Here is a 21172-nt window from a genome sequence, read left to right as displayed (position 1 = left end):
TTGAACCGGTTCACCAAATCGGACTGATTCGTTCTAAACAGTTCGCGTCTTGAGTCAGCGCTGATACACAAGTTACTAAAGTTACTCACTTTCGGTAATGCCTGACAGCCCCTCCGACTATAAATAAACTAATATCCCGGAGTATGTGTAACTCCTGTACACTGAACTGAGACATGTTGTGCTGAGAGAACTGTGAGCTGTGAGCTTTCCTTCTGATGAACACTTGACATACACAGAACATACAACTGTCTTTATTATATGTGTTCGTCTCTTGTCAATGCCAGTTTGTTTACACTGTGGAGCTTCTGTACTACAACAAATTCCTCGTATGCGAAAACATACTTGGCAATAAAGTTCTTTCTGATTCTGATTCTGAATCTCTGGTTTCGGACGCGTCCGAGAACCGATGAGCTGTTGAACTACAGTTATGATGACAAAGAATAGAATAATCGGGGAGGGGGAGGGGGAGGGGGAGGGGGGGGTGCCTTAATCTTTAGCAGAGTTGTGCGCAGGAGTTGGTGCTCTGCGCAAAGTGAACGCACCCACATCTGACGTACATTTATCCACAGTGACTGACTGGAAGCTTAAGCTTCCCCACCCATAGAGAAACCTTCCTGGTTCTTTCTGATCCAAAAAGTCCAAAGAATTGCTCTGTTTAAAGGCCTTGCCGAGCTCTAGTGGCCATGTAAGTAAAAAAAATCAGTTCTCGCTGTAAGCTAGCTGTTTTGGTTTGCTTTTGTTTTTGTTGTGTTTGTTGGGGAACGTTTACAGGAAGCAGAGACACTAACTCTCGTAGCAGTTGTTGTTTATTTGCAGGTTTAAACGGTTAATATAAATGTAGTGTAAACTTTCAGCGTCCATGTTGTTAAATTACACCGAGCGGGACTGGGCCTAAATGGTAGTTTGGTTAGAGTTCAATTCTAGCTAATCATATGTTTTTTTTATTTTTATTTTTTATTTTTATTTTTTTATCGTGTGTTCGTTTTTAATTTAAGGCCAAGATGTCGGCTTAGTGTTTATGACGTCACAGTGCAGTGGGTGTGGTCAGTTCTCACATACACGCCACTCTGTAGAGTTTTAAGAATATGTCGCCTCTAAAATGTTTATTTACTAAAATCTGGGTCTGTTGTCCTTCTTGCAAATGTGTGATAATGTGTGAACTTCGGATGTTCAGTATTCAGAAGTTCAGTATTCAGAAGTTCAGTATTCAGAAGTTCAGTATTCAGATGTTCAGTATTCAGATGTTCAGTATTCAGATGTTCAGTGAAATTATCCGGAAGTCAGAAGTGATTCATAATTCAGAACTGTAGTTTTCAGGTGTGTTTCCACGTACAAAGTTCACCTGTTCATCCGAATGTTTGCTCACCTTCAGCCTGGTTGTACAATTTTATGACGGTATGAATGCAGCCTGTCAGCATGCGGTGGTTATATTTGGTTGGCGAGGAGAGGACTATATTGATAACAGCACTGAGTATCCATTCACTCGTGTTTCAGTGGAGATAAAATGCAAAGTACCCAGGTCCCTTTATGTTGTGTGTTTGTCTGGATGTTTCCCTTGACAGAATCATGATCACGCATATAAACATAGAGAAATTACAGTAAACACTGTAGGGATAATGCGAAAGGTAAAGGATGGGATTATTTGTTGTCGTTATAAATCTACAAATTGTTTTAAATTTTGCATTAACTTTATACACGTGCTACAAAGCATTGATGTTCAGATTCTTATAGGAGGCTTTTGATATTTGTGTCACACTTCAGGGAAACTGATAATTAATTAATAAGAACAAAACAGAAACAAAGAATCACAGCATCTTTGGAGCAACATACGCTGTGGTTTGCACTCAATAACCTTCATGTGTAGGTCACAAAAAGTCAGTATGGTTATCATTTTTAACATTTTTTGTTTTAGAGCATTGCACTGAACAGGGATTGTATATGAACTGTGACAAGGTTTATGCTAGATTACCTTTTTCCCCATGCTAAAGACAACTGTACAACAAGATACAACTGTACAACAAGATACTTTTGTGGTCCTTTACTTGATAACGCAAAAGGTCAGATTGTGAAACATCTCTGTGGTTTGAGTGGAGATCTTTCGTAAAGGACACTGTAATTAGTTCTCAGAAATCCTCCATGACTGGAAAAACACAATATGGTGTCAAAGTAAATACCACAGTTTTAAACAAAAACTAAAAATCCCCTCAGGATTTTACAGACCACTGAACATATGTAGCTGAAGATATGCCAGACTCAAAGAAGTGTCCAAAACTGTAATAATTCATGACAAAAAGTTAAACATCTCAAGGCAGGGCATTGTTTACTCTTTTGTGTGACTTTTCTTGTCATTCTCAAAGTATGTTGTAAATGTGGGTGTACAGGATTAGCATGGTTATTTGTATTCATTTTTATTTCAATTTGATTCTATTTGCATAGTGCTTTTAACAATGTACATTTTAAATATGTAACATCCTCCTTAATGAGCAAACCAATGGTGAGGTGGCAAGAAAAATAAATGAAGATGAAAACATGATCAGAACCAGACAAAAAATGGATAGTGTGATTATAAATAATTTCCCTTCTATAACTGTGTACTGTATAGTTAAAATGTGCAGTATTGCAAACAGGAACTTGTTAGTCTACGGGGGGTTCAGAGATGTATGTGTGCAGTGAAACCTCCAGATCTGTGCTCTGTTCAATGGCTTTTCACTAAAGGCTTTAGTAAAGAAATATGTAAAATAATACTTTCAGCTTAAAGACTCGGACTGTATCTGAGTCTCGAACATTCATTTAAAGGTTGTTCCATAACTGTGGGGCGTTGGAGGAGAATTCGTTATTCTAGGTACCAACAAATAGCGTGCGTCTTTTGATCGATGTAGGTGATGTGGATCATTAATGACCAGAAATTTGTGCAGCTATTGTGGCACAAGACTATTCTTACTAACTCAGTGCTTCAAAAGCCAATAGTAGTATTTTACAGTCAGTATAAAATTTGACTGGAAGCCAGTGATAAGATGGGGCAATGTGGTCATGTTTCTCTAAGAACAGTTTTAAGACCCTTCTTCTTTTGCTTTTCTTCTGAATTGGACCATGCATGTATTTTCAGTTTGAACAGAGCAGCTCCAGCATCATTTTTGCAGTTTTCACACCTGTTTATACACTTTCTGCAGCAGCGGCTGCCATCTGACTTAGAAGCCAATCATTACCTTATAAACCCCTTCGTTGTGTTGCTGAAAAAGAAAGTACAAGAAAATCTTGACTGTTGTAGATCACAGGCTGTGTTGTCACTCTCATCTTTGCGCTTTCATGTCTTTGTTTTCTCACACCCTTGTTTGTTTGTGTGTGTGTGTGTGAATGAGAGAGTTCAAGTATTAAAAGTTCAGTGAAGCATCATCTTAATAAGTGATTCATTTAGTCCTCAACATTTCTATAAAATACACCTGAAGTGTAACCGTACTTTCCAGTCAGAAACGATCAAAATAAGACACAATATAGTATAATTTCTTTTTTGATTATTTTTCCCCATTTGTCATGAAATAGGGGGGCACGGTGGCTTAGTGGTTAGCACGTTCGCCTCACACCTCCAGGGTCGGGGTTCGATTCCCGCCTCCACCTTGTGTGTGTGGAGTTTGCATGTTCTCCCCGTGCCTCGGGGGTTTCCTCCGGGTACTCCGGTTTCCTCCCCCGGTCCAAAGACATGCATGATAGGTTGATTGGCATCTCTGGAAAATTGTCCCTAGTGTGTGATTGCGTGAGTGAATGAGAGTGTGTGTGTGCCCTGCGATGGGTTGGCACTCCGTCCAGGGTGTATCCTGCCTTGATGCCCGATGACGCCTGGGATGGGCACAGGCTCCCCGTGACCCGAGATAGTTCGGATAAGCGGTAGAAAATGAATGAATGAATGAATGAATGTCATGAAATATGCTGCAGTTGCTCTTTATCTCTTTTACTTTCACAGTAGTGTTTTGTATTCACCAAATGCCAGAGCTTATATCATAGTAGTAAGCATGTAACAGATTTTATTCTGTTTTCATTCCAGAATAAAAGATGAGTTATCCAGGTTATCCTCCTCAGTCCGGTGGTTATCCTCCTCAGGCCGGTGGCTACCCTCCACAGGGTGGTGGATATCCTCCCCAGGCAGGAATGTATCCTCCTGCTGCAGGAGGGTATCCTCCTCAAGCAGGAGGTTATCCTCCTCAAGCAGGGGGATACCCGCCCCAGCCCAGTGCTTACCCAGGCCAGCCAGGTGCCTTTCCTACCCTTCCTCCAGGTACGTCATTCTCAGAGTAACGTCATTAGGAAGCCCAAACTGGAATACTTAAGACACCTTGTCAAATATTGCACACTCACAGTGGAAACCTCTGTTAGTAAATGACTCACTCAGTATGTAGGTTTGCATGTGGATGACTGAAAGATTTGTGTTTGTGTGGAAAAACACAGTTTGGATTATACTAAGCCATTGTGTATTTCAAAATATTGTCTGTTGGAGAAAGCACAAACATTGCTTCCTGCAAGGGTGTCAGAGTTTCCTAACATGGGTGTTTCAACTCCTGAACTTGTGTGACTGGTTTAAGTCTAGAGTTTCTCTCACAAAAATAAATGAGTGCATATTTTCTAAGTCATGACAAAGATTTATATCACAATAATGATTTTATTATAATCATTATATTTTTCCTGTTTAGCATGTATTTTCAGTCTTACATTTATTTGAGGTATGTGTTTTGTGGTCAGTTTAAAATTTAGCTGCTCATTAAAGCTAAGGTTCTTTAAATTTATTTGGTAGGATATTTTTTGATGGCTATACTGTGACTGCCTGGGGTCAGTGAACTCAAACTTAGTTTTAAATTGTAGTTCTGGGTTTGAAGTAAAGGAAGTGAGCCGTCACCTTTAGACGTCAGGGGGTTTGGTCAAACGTGTCGTGTTTTCCATTCTTGACTTGATTCATAAATACAGCTCTTTAGGTGGCAAGTTGCAAACTGATTGTGATGGACAACAGCAACGGTTAACTGCTTTAACTATATTTATAAAGATAACAAAATCCTTTTAAATATAAAAAAATAACTTGTTTGATAATTTGTTGTATATTTGCAGGTGGATGGGGAGCTCCTGGTGCTCCAGGAATGCCTGGATTTAATGCAAGCAATCTACCTGCAATGGTAAGTTTCATCATATTGATAAAATGTTCTGAAATCCCGTATGTATACTGTAACAGTAGTATTTTTTGCTGTGTGTATTATGTCAAGAATAACCCACAATAGACCATGCTATTATACTGTTATATGAAAAAAAAATCCATGTCGGGTTGGTGTGGTACAATTCGGTACAAAGTGGACTATTTTTGTATAGTCACATGGTGCGTAGTCTGTTATTGCTCAGTTTTCAACAGCAATTTGCCAAAGATTACTCTTATTAATTTATTAAGGAATGACTTTAAAGCAGTTTTTAACTGTTTGTATTTAAATTTAATGTTTAATGTCCACAAGACAAGACCTCTCCCTGTATTCTAAACAAACCATGACACATTACATTGCATTACATGTATTGAAATGCTAAGTGGTGTGGGTTTGTTTTCTTTTAACTGCCAGTCGGATAATTTCATAGTTTTCAGCCACAGAATTTCTCACATTTTATCCTGATACATTCTCTCTTGATACCTGCAGGCTGACCGCTAACATTTGCTTTTTAATATGAAAACACTACAGAGTGGTTTTGATTAAACTGCAGACCTTTTTGTCCAAACATAATCTCTGCAGTCCCTCCTTGCCAGGTTACTGCATGCTTCTGCACAGTCATCAAATGATAGTCATCCATCACCTTTATGCTGATGTGCTTAATTATTTTCCTTCTTCATTGTGATTCTTCTTCTTCTGAAACTATAATTCATAACATATTTCTCTTATTTCTCATATTGTCTCTTCTTTCTTATATGGGTGAAATAATTATTTGTTAATACATATAATAATGCTGTTTAATTTTTTAGCCAATTCATAGAAAACCAACAAAACAAATCTGCAATACATAGACATGATATCAGGTCACACTTTTAGCTTTTAGCTTGTAAGATTTAGAAAACGATGCGTAGATATCTTGTCATTTGCTAAGAACGCAGTATTATCTTGTAATGCTTTTTTAAATCATTTTACAATGCATGTCCTGTCCATGTGATCATTTCACAGCTGTGTTTGTGTAATTGTTCCACCGCACGTCCTTCTCTGAATTATCCAGTTAGTGCTTTGCTATGTGCTTTTTTTTATTGCCTTTAAATCCTTTCATCACAGGCAAACAACATCTCTACTGCCTTGGGTGGATTTAGTTTAAATCCATCCATGTACCCTCAAGTACCTTCTGAGGGTCCTGCATCCTACCCTAACCAACAGCCCTTTGGCCTATCCCCTCAGGGAGGAGGATCCATGCCTCAGGCCCCAGGGATGGGCTATCCAGGAGGGCCAGCTCCAGGTCAGCCTATGCCAGGCTACCCACAAGCCCCTTCACCGAATCCCCCAATGCCAGGCTATCCACAAGCCCCAGCAGCCAATCCATCCATGCCAGGCTATCCACAAGCCCCAGCAGCCAATCCATCCATGCCAGGCTACCCACAAGGTCCATCACTGACTCCGTCTGTACCTAATTATCCCAATGTGCCTGCTACCAATCCGTCCATGCCCACATATGGAGGAGGAGCTCCAATTGCTCCTGCTATTAATGTAAGAATATGCATTTTTAACAAATATTTTTTTTAATAATTTGTTACTAATCCAATGATTTTGTTTAAGCCTTAAATTTTGTTTTGCTCTATTTCTTTGCCTTATTGTTTTTGTCTTTAGCGTGGGTTTAGAGGAACCATCCCAGATTTTCCTGGAGCAGACCCATTAAAAGATGTAGAGGTTCTCAGGAAAGCAATGAAAGGCTTTGGTGAATATCTTGTATACAGTTCTTTTTAGCTTACATTCTTCTGCACAACCTGTTCTGTTGTCACACACGCCACTGCATGTACACATACATTGTACAATTGGATTTTTTTTTAGACATTTTACCACAAGAATTATATACCGTATAACTCGGTATATCTTGGACTTGAACTTCATTAAGAGGTCCAAGTGTGAGGTTCATGCAAATTGTGTTTTTTGCTAATTTGCCAGTGTTGAAGTTTCCACAGACAATGGGGAAATGCCTGTATTTATAATTTGACACGTTTCAACAGGTACCGATGAACAGGCTATAATTAATCTTCTTGGAAGTCGTTCCTGCAGGCAGCGTGTGCCTCTGCTGGTTACATACAAGACTGCCTATGGGAAGGTAATTCTCATTTATTGTAAGAAACCTTTGCATGTTTACAGCATTTATTAGTATTTTTTAATTAATGCCCTTTTATTTCATACAGTCAAAAGTTTTAATAATTTTTTTTTTTAATTTTTTTATTGAAAAATCAACAATCAAGGTTATGCATACAGTCCAATTTTTGACCGAATTAGAACTTTAATCAGGTAACACCCGTAGTCTCCTAAAATAAGAAATAACAGGTTGCCACTTACAAAAGTCAAGTCAAGTCAAGAAGCTTTTATTGTCATTTCAACCATATATAGCTGTTGCAGTACATAGTGAAATGAGACAACGTTTCTCCAGGACCATGGTGCTACATAAAACAAAGACAGGGCTAAAGACTTGTAAGTAGTCTTAGCCACATAAAGTGCAACTGTGCAACCTGGTGCAAACAGTGCAGGACAAGACAAACAAGACAGACAAGACAGTGCAGGACAAAAGACAGTGCAGACACAAAGTTACAAGACAATACAAAAAGTACAAAAAATGCAATACACAAAAGACAATAAACAGTAACAGAAACCGACCAGTGTATATACTGTATGTGAATACTGAATGTTCAAAGAATATTTGGAAAAAAAAAAGGTGTCAGTAGAACCCCTCAGTGTATATTTTATTTTCTCCAACTTAAGAAAAAACATCAAATCCTTAAACCACTGAGAGATGGAGGGACATCTTATTGCCTTCCAGTGTAGAAGTATTCAACGTCTGGCCAACAAAGATGAGAAGGCTAAAACATCTTTGTGTACAGAACTCAGTGATACTGACTCATTGGTAATACCAAATATAGCGATCAGTGGGCATGGCGTCAGTTGCGCTTCAAATATGGAGGACATAATTCTGAAAAAACCTGTCCAGAATGCATGTAATTTTGGGCACAGAAAAAACATAGGACAAGTGACAGGGGGAAACATGACATCTGTCATCAACCCCAGGATAGATTTTTGCCTGTATAGATTTGGAAAGATGAATTCTGTACAAAACCTTAAACTGAATGAGACTGAGGCACAGGAAGTGGTAGACCATATCCTATCTACGGCTTTCTCCCACTGTTCGTCGCCAAACTGCAGCCCTAACTCCTCCTCCCAAGCAGTCCTGGTTTTATCTGTATTACAGCTATTGAAGTTTTAATATTTTAGTCTTAAAATAGAGATCTCTGATGTGTCGGGAAGTAGTGAACCTCTATCCTCCTTTCCCCAGAGTTTTCAGTATGCAATAGTTTAACTACTCAAATGTACAAAAAGATTACAACTGAAATTGATCGTTCGCATACTGGCTGATTTTTTTTTAGGACTTGGTTAAGGATCTGAAGTCTGAACTTTCTGGAAACTTTGAGAAACTGGTTTTGGCCATGTTGAAGACTCCTGCTCAGTTTGATGCATCTGAGCTAAGAGAGGCCATCAAGGTTTGTATATAATCTCTAATTAAAATATGTTGTATAAAAAAAAAATTGGAATTATACATTATTTCATTTTATACCAGAGTTCTACTCATTCTGATTGGTCAGAAAGAATGATTAGTGTTGGATAGTTGTTTTTATTAGCTTCAGCAGAGAGTGAAATGAAGCATGGGTGAGGAAATAGCTGTTTATAACTGCTATAATGTACATGTTCACATTATAACTGCACCAATACATAAATATTTGAATACATTTAATACCTTTTTAATACAACATATTTTAGGTGTTGACACATTGCTGTTGTATAAGAGGAATAAAAACACTTATGGTGGCCATCACACCATGTCTGGCTTGATTTGTTTCCTAACGCACATGTCTTATTTCTTATATATTTGTTTCACAATGTGTAGTCCAAGGGGAAAAGTACTTTATGTATAAAGTTTACATTTTAGGAGATGTTCCAAGCTCTCATTTGGAAAAAAGGCATTTATAACAGAAAATATCTAAACAAATCTTAATTATATCAAAGTAGATTTTACAAATTTATGAATCTGTTTCACAAGTAGGTTATTGTTTTGCTATTTAACCTTTGATTACTGTACTGGACAGGGAGCAGGGACTGATGAGGCCTGTCTGATCGAGATCCTGTCCTCTCGCACCAATAATGAAATCAGAGAAATCAATCAAATCTACAAAGCTGGTTTGTTCCTATGCATTATTACGCCTTGAAATACTAGAAGCAAATAAATCATCATGCCACTGACATTTTACTATGAAGTCTGAACTGAGCAAGATAATGAATTTCAGTTGTTTATTTTTTTTTTTTTAAACAGAAAACAAGAAATCACTGGAGGATGCGATTAGTGGCGATACATCAGGGCACTTTCGCAGGCTGCTCATCTCTCTTGCTCAGGTTCTCTTGATGTTTTTTATTAGCAGGTCTAGAGAGGAAAAAAAATCTTATCATAGAAAATATATTGGATTTTTTCTGCCAGTCTATTAATCAGTTATTGTTTGTACCAGTACTTTAGCAGTTCCTTAGAGAGTTTTTGTGATAGTAATGTAGTGTTGTATGTTATAACTCATTCATTTAACATTTAAAATATTACTTATAAATTTTTGTTTATTATTAAAGATTTATTTATTTATTTGTTTGTTTGTTTTTATCTCAAAGGGCAATCGTGATGAAAGAGAGACTGTGGATATCTCATTAGCCAAACAAGATGCTCAGGTAGTCGAGTGACTTTTTTTTTTATTGTTACTGTAATGTTTCTATGTTCTGAAGGCTCACACTGCATCTGCACACTGTACTCTCCTGTAGACTCTCTATCAGGCTGGGGAAAATAAACTGGGCACAGATGAGTCCAAGTTTAACGCCATTCTTTGTGCTCGAAGCAAATCTCACCTCAGAGCAGGTAACTGTATCATTTTTGCAACATTATGACCTTAAGGGAGACTTATTCCATATCATTTCAAAGGTAGTACAGGTATCTGGACAGGACACCGAACAGGATTAACTTTGAACAGTTGGACTTATCCCTACCATAAAATCAAACTTTCTCCTTGATACTAAAAGTTCACAACATTTGAGTCTTTAATAGTGAAACCACAGTCAGTTTCATTACTGCTCTGTGAGGGTGCTGGTTAAAACTACCGAACCAGTGAAAAATAATGGGTTATGTGGTTTAAAGTACCTTTACCCGATTTGCATGAGCGCTAAAATAATCTACTTATTGTCAATCTTTTAAGTTTGATGTCAAATCAGTTCTTTAAAACTCCAGCTTCTGTAAAGAACTAAATGTAGGATTTGGTCCCATTTAACTGCTTAACAATTGTGATCGTTTTTGCATTCAGGGATTTAACTAATTAGTGAACTCATAACCTTTAGACAAAAATTAAGGTAATTTATGTTAAAATGTCACCAGTTAACCAGAACTATTAACTTTTGAAATGTGACAAGTTGATAAAGTTGATAAAGCCTTTATTGTCATTGCAGCTATGCACATGGCAATAATGTTGCTCTCTTTATATATGTATATATATTTTATATATATATATATATATATATATATATATATATATATATAGTTAAGTACCTGAGTTCAGTTATACTTGGAGAAGAAAGCGCCATATTTCAAGGTCCAATTGTAGCACCTTGGCATTGCTGGGATTTCAGTAGCCATAAGGCAGAGCAACTGCTACCCAAAACGTGCTGCTTTGCTTTCGTTGTTCTAGTCTACAGAACCCGTTACACCCTTTTTTACACTACCTTGCATCATATATGATAAGTTTATAAATTAAATAAAATACAAGCAAACTTGTTACTACTGGCAATGGAACAGATTGATTTTAGCAATTATAATTGAAGCTTAGCAGAATTAGTTGTTGTGCTAGTTGAGAATTATTTAGATGATTAATAAATGTATATTCACTTATCAATGATTATTAACCATTGTTATTTTTATTTTTATTTTTATTTTTTTTAAAGTGTTTTAATAGAAACTGGGCAATAACCAGTACCACCAGGTGGTACTTGCTTGTTTACATGGTGTTATTGTTTTCCATAATGCCAGTCCTAACACTGTTGCTGGAACTGTTTTTATCATGTTTAGCAATTATCCAAGAACTAGCATGAAATCACAGTTTCTGAACAGGTTGATAATTTGTGGGTTTGTTGGGCGAGTTTATGGATATGAACAAAAATCTGAATAATAAAATTACCAATTCACTAAAAGATGCTGCAAAGTTACCTAGTATTAAAACACTAAACAGGTCACTGTCATTCTTTCTCAGTGCCGTAATTGAAGAAAATCTTTCTCTCATTTTTTATTTATTTATTTAATTTCTTTTTCACATCTTTTTTTATTATTATTGTGGAACATGTTCAGTAGGTGTCTCTTCAGTGAGTGGTTATTGTTTTCAAGAACTGTGTGTTTGTGTGTCCAGTGTTCCAGGAATACCAGCACATGTGTGGCCGAAGCATTGAAAAGAGTATTGAGACGGAGATGTCTGGAGATCTGGAGGGTGGCATGTTGGCTGTTGGTAAGATGTTTGAGCATAAACATAAATTTAAATGTAGAAGTTCTTGTGTCTTCGTATACTTTTATTTTGTATAGACCCAGCTTAGGCATACATTCACATGTAGAGTTACTGACAGTTTTCAAATGCCTCTTTATGCTGTCCATCTTTGTAAGGAACTAATTTAATAGAGGATGGACCTTAGCACAGATGTAACATGATTCTAGGTGTTACCCTGGTAGAAATGACACTAATGCCGGTGTTTTTATACACTGTTCCCTCACTGGCAACTTTGTTGGTCCACCTGGTAGGCAGAATTTGTGTTAATCATCCCACTTTTTTTCTGTGTCAGATTCTGAACTCAGTGCCACTGTTGTTTACATATTAATGTAATACCATGTGTATACCATGTGAAAAATTGTATACAATGTGTATTCACTGCTTATTAAACTGCTGTATGTCATAGAATAGATTATACAGTTCATAGGTCATGGTGAAGTAGTGTATAGTCAAACAGAGATTCAAAATATTTAGATATGATCATACCTTCTCTCTTAATCATGTAGAACAGAAAAAAAAATAGTCCCTTTAAAAAATAATTACAAGTTTTTTTGTAATATTTGCGTTAACTGTTTTGTGTTTCTCAAATTGTCCTCTAACCTGCTGTCCATTCTCAGGCTACGGGTAATATGCTAAAATATTTAAGCACCCTCTGAGTTCATCATCACCGTGGTTGACATACTCTTTGTCACACACATTGCTGTGTTGTACATTTCTCCTAAGTGTGCAGTGCATGGTTTGTGTGTTTCTGTACGTTGTGTGTATGCTTTCTGGTTCCTGTACATTTCTCCTGGATGAGTTGTAGTTGGTTTTAATCTTGACTGCTGTTGTATTTCCAGTTTTCTAAGCCGCCTGGATTTAGATTTCAGTCAAGTCATCATTGTACAGTTTTATTTAGTTGTGATTGACCTGGAAAATATTTGCACATGTCAAATCTAAAATGTCTTGTCTGCAGTGAAGTGTATTAAAGACACATCAGCCTATTTTGCTGAAAGACTCCACAAAGCCATGAAGGTAAGACACTTTGCTCTAAGGCTGTGGAACTTGGGTCAGAAAGTTCAGCTGCTAAATAATTTCAACATTTAAGTCCTAGCTGTTTAACTACAGCTAAAATGACGTCTGGTGTGTGCAGGGATTAGGAACCAAAGACCGCACCCTTATCCGCATTATGGTGTCTCGCTCTGAGATTGATCTGTTGGACATCCGCCAGGCATACCTGAAGATGTATGGCAAGTCTCTCTACACTGACATTTCTGTAAGTAAACTGTTTCTGTTTCCTTTTAATAAGTTTAATGTGGTTTTCAGTTCATTTAGCAAAACCACACACTATGTTTGCTTCCACACATGTTTCTGTGACCGTGTCATAGAAGATAGCACATTAGTGTGAAAAAAATGAATAATTATGAATATCCATGTCCTTTCATTCAGATGCCTTCATTAAAATGTGTGCAATTTTGCTATGATTCCCAGATCTAATGTAGCAAGTTCAATGTAAAATGAATGATTTGACCAAACTAAATTAGGTTTGCATGTACATTTGCGTAGTCTGTGATTTGTTTTAATAGTGGATGATCTCTGGTTTTGCAGGGAGACACTTCTGGGGATTACAAGAAATTGCTGTTGAAGCTTTGTGGTGGAAGTGATTAGGATGATGCAGCCTTGCCACATTAAAGAAGATTAAAAAAAATGTGCCATGCGATGTTCATACAAAATATATAAATATACTCTGAAAATGCTTTTATCTACAATTGCATGTTGTTGCCATAATTATATCAATGCACTTATGCCAGAATTTCATGTACAACATTTCTGTGCTGTATTCTATAGGAATCTTTTATTTTATATAAAGCAGCCCATATTTTTTCTTTATTTGGGCCATTTTATGCTGAGTATATAATGCCATAAGAAATAGGTTGTGTTATGCATCTTAAAAAGTGCTGTTATTGAGTCATATATTTTGAGGGGGGCTGGATGGTGCTGTAAATGAAAAGTTTATTTAGCGTTATGAATGAGATAAGGGGTGAGTACTGGTCCCATTTTTCTATTTTGATACAATAAAAAAATCAAGGTGCTAATACCCATTACCGATCCAAATACATTTTCTCCTCAGAAATGAGTGACTCTCTGCAAGTTTCTATTTCCAGTCATATGATATAACACAGGGGTAATAAAAATGTGAACTGTGGTTTACGTGCACAATCTGTCATGTCAGTCATTACATACTTTTATGGTGTGAAATGTCATTGGATTAAAGACGAAAACATATCAAGCTGAATCTGAGTCAATATCAGTGTTTCAAAACAATATAATATTATTTATATTATTATCATATTATGATATAAGCCATTCTACCAACATTCCATATCGTATGAGTGCATCCATATTGAATGATTTAAAGAGATTCATACTATTAGCTAAATACCACATTATTTTTATTCTGTTGTCAGCCATGTTAAGGAATCAGGAATTGCAGAAACAACACCAATTACTAGAAAGGGTCAGAAGAAACAGCCTCTTTTGTGGCCTGCAGTTACTCTAATTCTTAGTTGCGTTACGCTATACTCTGGGATATAGGTCCATAGTAATATATGGAAGTGTGCACATTTTATCATGGATTAGAAAGATACTGTATGTGATATACTGCATTTTGTGGATAACATTTTTACATGAGCGATTATGTTCTTTGTTGTACAATCAATTCACCCTTTGTTGCAAAATAAAATAAAAAGTGGCATCATGCTTATATGACTTGTGGATAAGCTACTCATTTGTTTGTATTGTGGAAAGCCTACACATGATGTGCTGTAGCATTCTAACATACAAGGACAATTCAAGGAATTCTAACATACAAGGAAACATTTCTTTCTTTATTTGCTATATTTCCCTTGTGAGCGCAGCAAAATATCACCTCAAATCATCCGTCAAATAAGGGTCATCTCTGACTCACACATCGTCCTTGTGTTCAGGTGTTTTATCTGGGTTTTTATTAAACACAGAATGCTGCACTATATTTAATGTAAGGTGATTTCCTATCAGCCCAGGATTTAAGAATGAAGCGAGTGCATGCAGTGGTTGGAGAATGCCTGTTTTGTTGAACTACCACCAGAGAGCAGTGTCACTGTCTTCTAATAGTGAAATGCTGATGCCAGATAAATGGGGACACCACCACAGTTATGCACGCCAGCAACACATGCCCATAGATGGGGAGAAAATAGCAATGCTCGTATGATGTGTCTTAGAAAACATCTGGGAATTCCAGCATTTTAGGTGATCACTTAGCAAGCTGTGATATTCAGCTAGTTCCGAAACAACCAAATAGGTATTTCATTAATATTAAGTAATGCCATTTCAGTATAAACACCAAGAATGTAGGATTAGTGATGGCTGCTTAAATCCACCATACAGAGAGGGGGTGGAGGGGCTTTATAGTTTTTCATGCAGTGTGTTCAGAAATGGAAATTAAACATCTGTCCTGCAATAATCATTTCAGTTTAATAATTTAACCTTTGATTTATTTATTATCCTTGAAATCTCATTTGTCTTCACTATTTACAAGATATTTCTGCAAAATGTATGTTCATTGGTAGATATCAAATAAAATAGTTTGCAACAGCATCCGGTTGGAGTTGTATTTTTGTGTGTTAAAGGTAACGCAATTCACAGTGGGGTTGTAGCGCTCTTAATCTGTGGGCATTTTAAGATCAGTGAATGCTTGAGCAAGACCATTGCACAGAGCATAGAATGAGACATTCTTTAGCTCACACACTGCACTCACACAATAACTGCACCCTGATGTTCTGTGTACAATAATGTGATCTGTAATTAGTGGCTGTTTAATTATAGCCTAACATTAAACCAATAGTGACTAGTCAGTGACAACATTCTGCTTGTGCTTCTGCAGTCAGAATCCTGTCCTACATAACAGGATATTTGCAGTATAATCCTATTTATTTATTTATTTATTTATTTATTTATTTGTGGGGAGTTATTATGGGTACCTGATGACTTTAAAATTCTAGGTTTGACCTCAAATTTATCTGTAGTATTTAGATTAATGTCTGTCGGGGGATATATTTACCTGTTATCATTCAAGGTGAAAAAAATAAGACCATTTTAATTAGCATAAGGATATACTAGCATGGTAGACTATTTGTAGAATTGGAGAGAACATGCTGCCATGGAATTAAGCCTTACCACAACAAACTCACGTCCAGGGCAATAATCTAGAGAAGCATGAAGCTGGATGGCACAGTGATATGGCAGGTAGAACTGTTGCCTCACAGCTACAGGGTCTCTGGTTCAGTCCTCCGGTTACTGTCCTTTACAACCTGCTTCACACCTTGAGTCCATGGTGCCCTGTTATGGACTGGCATACTATTCAGGGTGTATCACTCCTAATGTTCCTAGGATCCACTCTGGCTATGACCAGGATAAAATGGTTACCGAAGATGAATGAAGGAATGAAGGAATGAATGAACTTTGAAGTTAGTATAAAAAAGTACATACTGGGGCAATTCATTTTAAATGAAGGAATAAAATTTCCTGTATATGCTCACCTTCCACTTTATTAAGAACACCTGTACATCTGCACATTCATGCAGTTATCTCATGGAGAAACAGCAGCTCAGACCAAACCGGCCCACTTCCTCTGACCTGTCACGTCAGACACGGAACTGTCACTCACTCGATTTAGTTTTCGCACCATTCTAATGACTCTGGAAAACTCTAATGACTGTTGTACATGACATTCACCAGAAGATCAGCATTTTCAGATCAACATCCACACATGCCACAAAGTCCCAGAGATCAGAGTTTTTCTTTATTCTTATGTTTGATGTGCAAACATTAAGTGAAGCTCTTGATCTGATTCTGCATGGTTTTTTTTTACATTTCCACATGACTGGATGATGAGACCATGTGCAGGTGTACAGGGATTCTATAAAAGTGGATTATGACTATATATTTTAGTGGGTCACCAATTTCCTGATTTCCTGTTCCTTTCCCCTCATTTCTAATAATCTGGTCATTCCGGTAACATTTCAGTTCTCTATCCCTCACTGTGGAAAATGGCCACGTATTTCACTGCTATTACCTCCTTCCTTTACCCGATGATCGAAATATATTTAGCTGGAAACTTAAATAACTTATGTGCAGAATAAAAGGTACCCGCCCACTGAGAGAAATCAGGTGTGTCTGTACGGAGCCCCGCCCACTTTTACCTTACATGGTTATTGTGAAGCTAGTTGATTGACAGCAGGCAGCAGCTACTCTGAGCTGCTGAGACATGGCGGAGCTTACAGTTTGAGTAGGGAACGCCAATAGTTACCGTAGTTTCGCTCGCACTAAAGTCGACACGTTACCGAATAAATGGCGAAGAAGAAATTCTAAAAGTGGATGGAAATGTTGCTGCTCGGAGAATTGCGGTGGAAGAGGAAAGAAGCGGCTAGAAAGTAAGTGAGCTGTGGAAATGTATCTTAGCTCTCAGTGTTTAGTGCAGTCAACAGCCTCAGGCAACAAATATGGCTTCGTGTGCCTTTTTGCTCTGTGTAATCAGAAACTGCTGTATTAAGCCATCGTATATCATGGCACAGTCGCTCAAATCGTACAAGTGACCATAAGCAAACGGAGTTCCTGCTTGGTGTATCGGTGGTTCTGCTGGGTTTGAGTCGAGGTCACCGTCTCCGCCGACATAACAAGAAGCTAGCATAGCTAGTTAGCTAGGGAACTGCGCGAAGTGCAATGGAGCCGAAGCACAAAGAGTTGTTAGAGCAGTGCCACCAGAACTTGGTGCAGTCCATCCCGGACGCACAGCGACTCATCGAGCTGCTCGTCAAATCCGGCAGCCTGAGCGAGCGGGACACACACGAACTGGACCAGAACTGCTCTTCCAGCTCAGAGAAAGTGGACCAGCTGCTGAAGATGCTCATGAACAAGGAAAGCGACCATTTCCTGGCCCTGTGTGTGGCACTGGAGAAAACCTATCCTCACCTGTATTCTGCCCTGTTCAGCAACGGTGGAGGACCTGCAGATCATCACTCCGGTAAGAGTTACAGGATCATCACTGAGAGCAGGATGGAGGGAGGTCGCCATGTCTAATCTAACCTAGTGGAAGTGGTGCTGAGATTTGGTGTGAGGTTTCATTAATAACACCAGTGTGGAGTATAAAAAATTACACCAGCGTCCCCAAGAATACACTGAAATGCATAGTCTTAGCTTTACACGACCTTTTAATTCCCTCCTGTGCAGTGTTTTCGTTTAGATTCATCTACAAAATGAGCTGAAAACATATCAACAAAAAAAAAGAATGATAGCATCAAGGAGTTTTATTTTAATACTGATGAGCCAGAATCTCATGTGCAAAAGTTACTTTCTTTGGTTAACCCAAAAATTCCTCTACATCATACAGCATCTGTAATGTAATACTTTTTACATCATGTGTTCCTGATCCACGCCTTTGGAAGTGGTGGTTTCCATGGGAACACTTGCCCGTCCATAAGAACACTTGCAGTCCTTTAGTTGCCTAAACCTTTATTCCATAATTAAGGCGTTATTTACTTTTTTGCCCTGCTGTCAGGTATATGAGCTAAACGTGAGGATCAGTATGTGATTTTCTGTGTGGTCCCTCGTCATATCATCCGATGCTGTTCTGTCGATTTGTTCTGATTCCCTGTCTGTCGAAATGTTCTCCACTTTTGAGTTTTTTTTAAGTGACGAAACATGGAGGAAGAGTTAGTTTTAGAAAGTCTATAAAATATTAATGCTTGCTAAAAGCAAAAAACGCGTGTGCTCTCAGCATGGCACTGACTGCCGCTTCGAAGATTCCCCTAAAGGGGAGAACTGTCAGATCACGTACATCAATGGTTGTGATTGCGAGCGCATTCTAACCCACCACGTATGCACTTTATATTGTGTGATAAAAGAGACTTTTAAAAGAGTCTGTCTGTGGTCAGGCGGTGTTGATTGTCTAGAACAGCATGGCTCCAATAGTAGCTCCCACTGGTTTATATTAATGCCCATGACCAGCTAATTCACTTGTGAGACTTGTGAGTCACAGTCTACCAAATCTATGGCTAATATTAAACAAACCAAACAAAATGTTTGTTTGTCTTGTGAACTTTTATTTTACATTTGTGGAAGAGGAATCCATCATCAGTAATGTTTAATAAGATATCTGTTATTGAAAAGTCTTCATGACGGGGCAGTTAACACATTTTTGTTTCCCAGTAACATGATGAGCTTCATTTATTGTCTCATTAACATGTGATAACTAGTCTATAGCTGTTTATAGCTACTTTAATATAAGTCATAATATAAACTTATGGAGGTTCCACAACATTAAATCTAACTCTTTTCCCCAGTTTATTCTTTCACAAATTCCTGAAAACCGGCTAACTCTTCCCTGTTACCAACCAGGGAGAATGAAAGGCTATAACATGCTTCTTCCCGAGACACATGAAACCAGGAAATAACATATTTTGGAACTGCTGCTCACAAGTGTCACTGTGCAGCATAACCTTGTGCTGTTTACTTTATTTTGCATACATGAGCTCACGGCAGCCTGTGATTGGCTAGTGGAGTTTTGATTGATGGAAGAAAGAGTTTGTTATCCGTTCCATCTAGAGAGAATGGGCAATTATTGCTCTGTTGGATGGCTCATGATCTTCAAACCACATTGAAAAAGCTTTCTGTATAAATGTTAAAAAGCACGATGTGTAGTTCAGTAAGAAACTAAACATTGTAATAATTGACAAATTGCTGTGTTATATAAATAAGTGATCAATAAATCACTTCTCGGGGTGATGACGGGACACATCTTGTCATTTTCCTGTAACTGCACCCTGTTTTGTTTTATTCTTCATACTTTGGTAGTCTTTGATTCCTATGGGCTTCCTGTAGCTTTCCTTACTATAAGCTTATTTTTCTAATAAATGCTTCATCCTGTAACAGTGCATACTGATCAAGTGTATTCAAGAACCCTCAATCGTACAGTTTTTCGGGCTGAAACATTTTCCAGCACTTCCATTACTTTTTCTGTGGCACGTGTGATGTGATTTGATTTAGCAGCATAAGACCTAAATGATCCAAGCCCCAAGCCGGCTCTGAACTGACAGATGAAAGCCTGAGCTCTCCCTCTCTCTGGCTAGCTCACACACTAACATGTATGATGAGTTACATTGATCGCGACCTGCTCTGAAGTCGTTCTGTCAAGCTGCCACTGCTGAGCCTCAACTCTTTTCACTGCCAAGCCTCCCAAACACACACATACACCTACACCCACAGTCATGAGCACACACACACTCTCACACACACACACACAGGCTGAGAGTGGGGCTGGGAGCTGTGGAGGAGGGGCAGGGCAGTGTGGTGGCAGCTCCCACTGCTTCCTCATGCTGGCTGGAGGAGCTGCACACTGCATGTGCTGCAGTGTATATTGAACACCATCATAAATCAACATAAACAGGGAGGCAAATGATATGCACTGCAAATCATTGAGTTTTACGAACAATATAATTAAATGGACGTACTGGAAACGTTTCTAAAACCAAATTATTTATTGTGACTTCTAAACAGACCTAGCCTAGACCTTTGACCAGTTTATAGCTCTTGTGCTGCTTTTACTTTGTTGGTGTGATGTTTACTCTGCACTGCACACTAGACAGTCACGTTGGTTTAGATCCGAGGTGTCAGACTCCATTCCAGGCGGAGAGCAGCACTGCAGAGTCCCACCTCATTTAACCCACTCTCCTCAGCTAATTAGCAATACTTTCATGAGCTGCATGTGGTGTGCTAAAAGCGGGGGAAAAACAAATCTCTGCACGGCCACGGCCACAGCTTTGACTTTGATACTTCTCCCTGGAACATGTTAAATACAAGGTTGTCCTGGAATTTCTGTCCAGCTCCATCCCTAGTCCTCCAACCTAAAATATTTATCTGCTGTGATCTGTAGACTAGCTCTCTACCACTGGCTGGATTGGGAGTGGGAGTTGGCTCTGTAAAATGCATCATTGAGAAACCATCCATTTCTGTTCTAAAATCAAGTGGTTGTTTAATTTGAAATGGCTTGTCCACAGCAGGCCAAAGGGTGACTCCTTCATGCAGTCAAACAGAGGGCTGAGCAGAGACAACAGGCCTTTTGTTTTAAGCTGAGCTACCCAAAGTGCACTGTCAGCAGCTTGCTCTGTTTATGGACCATAGGGGCTGTCAGCTCAGATCCCAATAGATCCAACTTGTGGACAGAGGGAGTAATGGCAGGACAGTATGTCTCTCAAACACTTTTGTCTCTTTCATGCAATACTTACGATGATTTTTGAATCTAGGAATCATTGCATATTTGCGAAGGTGTAATATCTGCTTTTGTTGTTTTGCCATTTTTTA

At 38.3% G+C, this 21172-nt stretch overlaps 2 protein-coding genes across 4 annotated transcripts in view; both read left to right on the top strand.

The window, feature by feature from the left end:
- The first annotated feature begins 526 nt into the window (after positions 1 to 526).
- Positions 527 to 14540, top strand: anxa11a (annexin A11a). 2 transcript variants are annotated; one of them, XM_060872368.1, is made up of 15 exons: positions 527 to 685; positions 4040 to 4270; positions 5092 to 5156; positions 6399 to 6704; positions 6825 to 6912; positions 7202 to 7296; positions 8612 to 8725; positions 9329 to 9419; positions 9553 to 9632; positions 9894 to 9950; positions 10041 to 10134; positions 11666 to 11761; positions 12753 to 12811; positions 12930 to 13052; positions 13385 to 14540. In XM_060872368.1, exons 2-15 carry the CDS (start codon positions 4048 to 4050, stop codon positions 13442 to 13444), a joined length of 1551 nt encoding a protein of 516 aa, XP_060728351.1. In that variant the 5' UTR covers positions 527 to 685; positions 4040 to 4047; the 3' UTR covers positions 13445 to 14540. The 2 variants fall into 2 exon arrangements, with proteins under 2 accessions (XP_060728351.1, XP_060728350.1); XM_060872367.1 differs by having other exon boundaries at positions 6279 to 6704.
- Positions 14541 to 17046: 2506 nt separating this feature from the next.
- Positions 17047 to 21172, top strand: part of dlg5a (discs, large homolog 5a (Drosophila)) — a 37183-nt gene continuing 33057 nt past the window's right edge. For both annotated transcript variants that reach the window (XM_060872364.1, XM_060872363.1), the window contains exon 1: positions 17047 to 17837. In XM_060872364.1, the coding sequence (XP_060728347.1) occupies positions 17537 to 17837 (301 nt within the window). In that variant the 5' untranslated portion in view covers positions 17047 to 17536. The remainder of the gene's footprint in view (positions 17838 to 21172) is intronic.

The sequence above is a fragment of the Tachysurus vachellii genome, chromosome 6 (genome assembly GCF_030014155.1).
Source record: "Tachysurus vachellii isolate PV-2020 chromosome 6, HZAU_Pvac_v1, whole genome shotgun sequence".
NCBI classification, from domain to species: domain Eukaryota; kingdom Metazoa; phylum Chordata; class Actinopteri; order Siluriformes; family Bagridae; genus Tachysurus; species Tachysurus vachellii.
The sequence above is the reverse complement of the archived record's forward strand: the minus strand, read 5'-3'. Positions and strand labels throughout refer to the sequence as shown.

Excerpts from the sequence above, each read along its gene's own strand:
- anxa11a (XM_060872367.1), top strand. The coding sequence starts at position 4,048 with ATGAGTTATCCAGGTTATCCTCCTCAGTCCGGTGGTTATCCTCCTCAG. Across the intron at positions 6,913-7,201 it reads GAAAGCAATGAAAGGCTTTG|GTACCGATGAACAGGCTATA; the intron begins GTGAATATCTTG and ends ACGTTTCAACAG. Across the intron at positions 9,633-9,893 it reads TGCTCATCTCTCTTGCTCAG|GGCAATCGTGATGAAAGAGA; the intron begins GTTCTCTTGATG and ends TTTATCTCAAAG.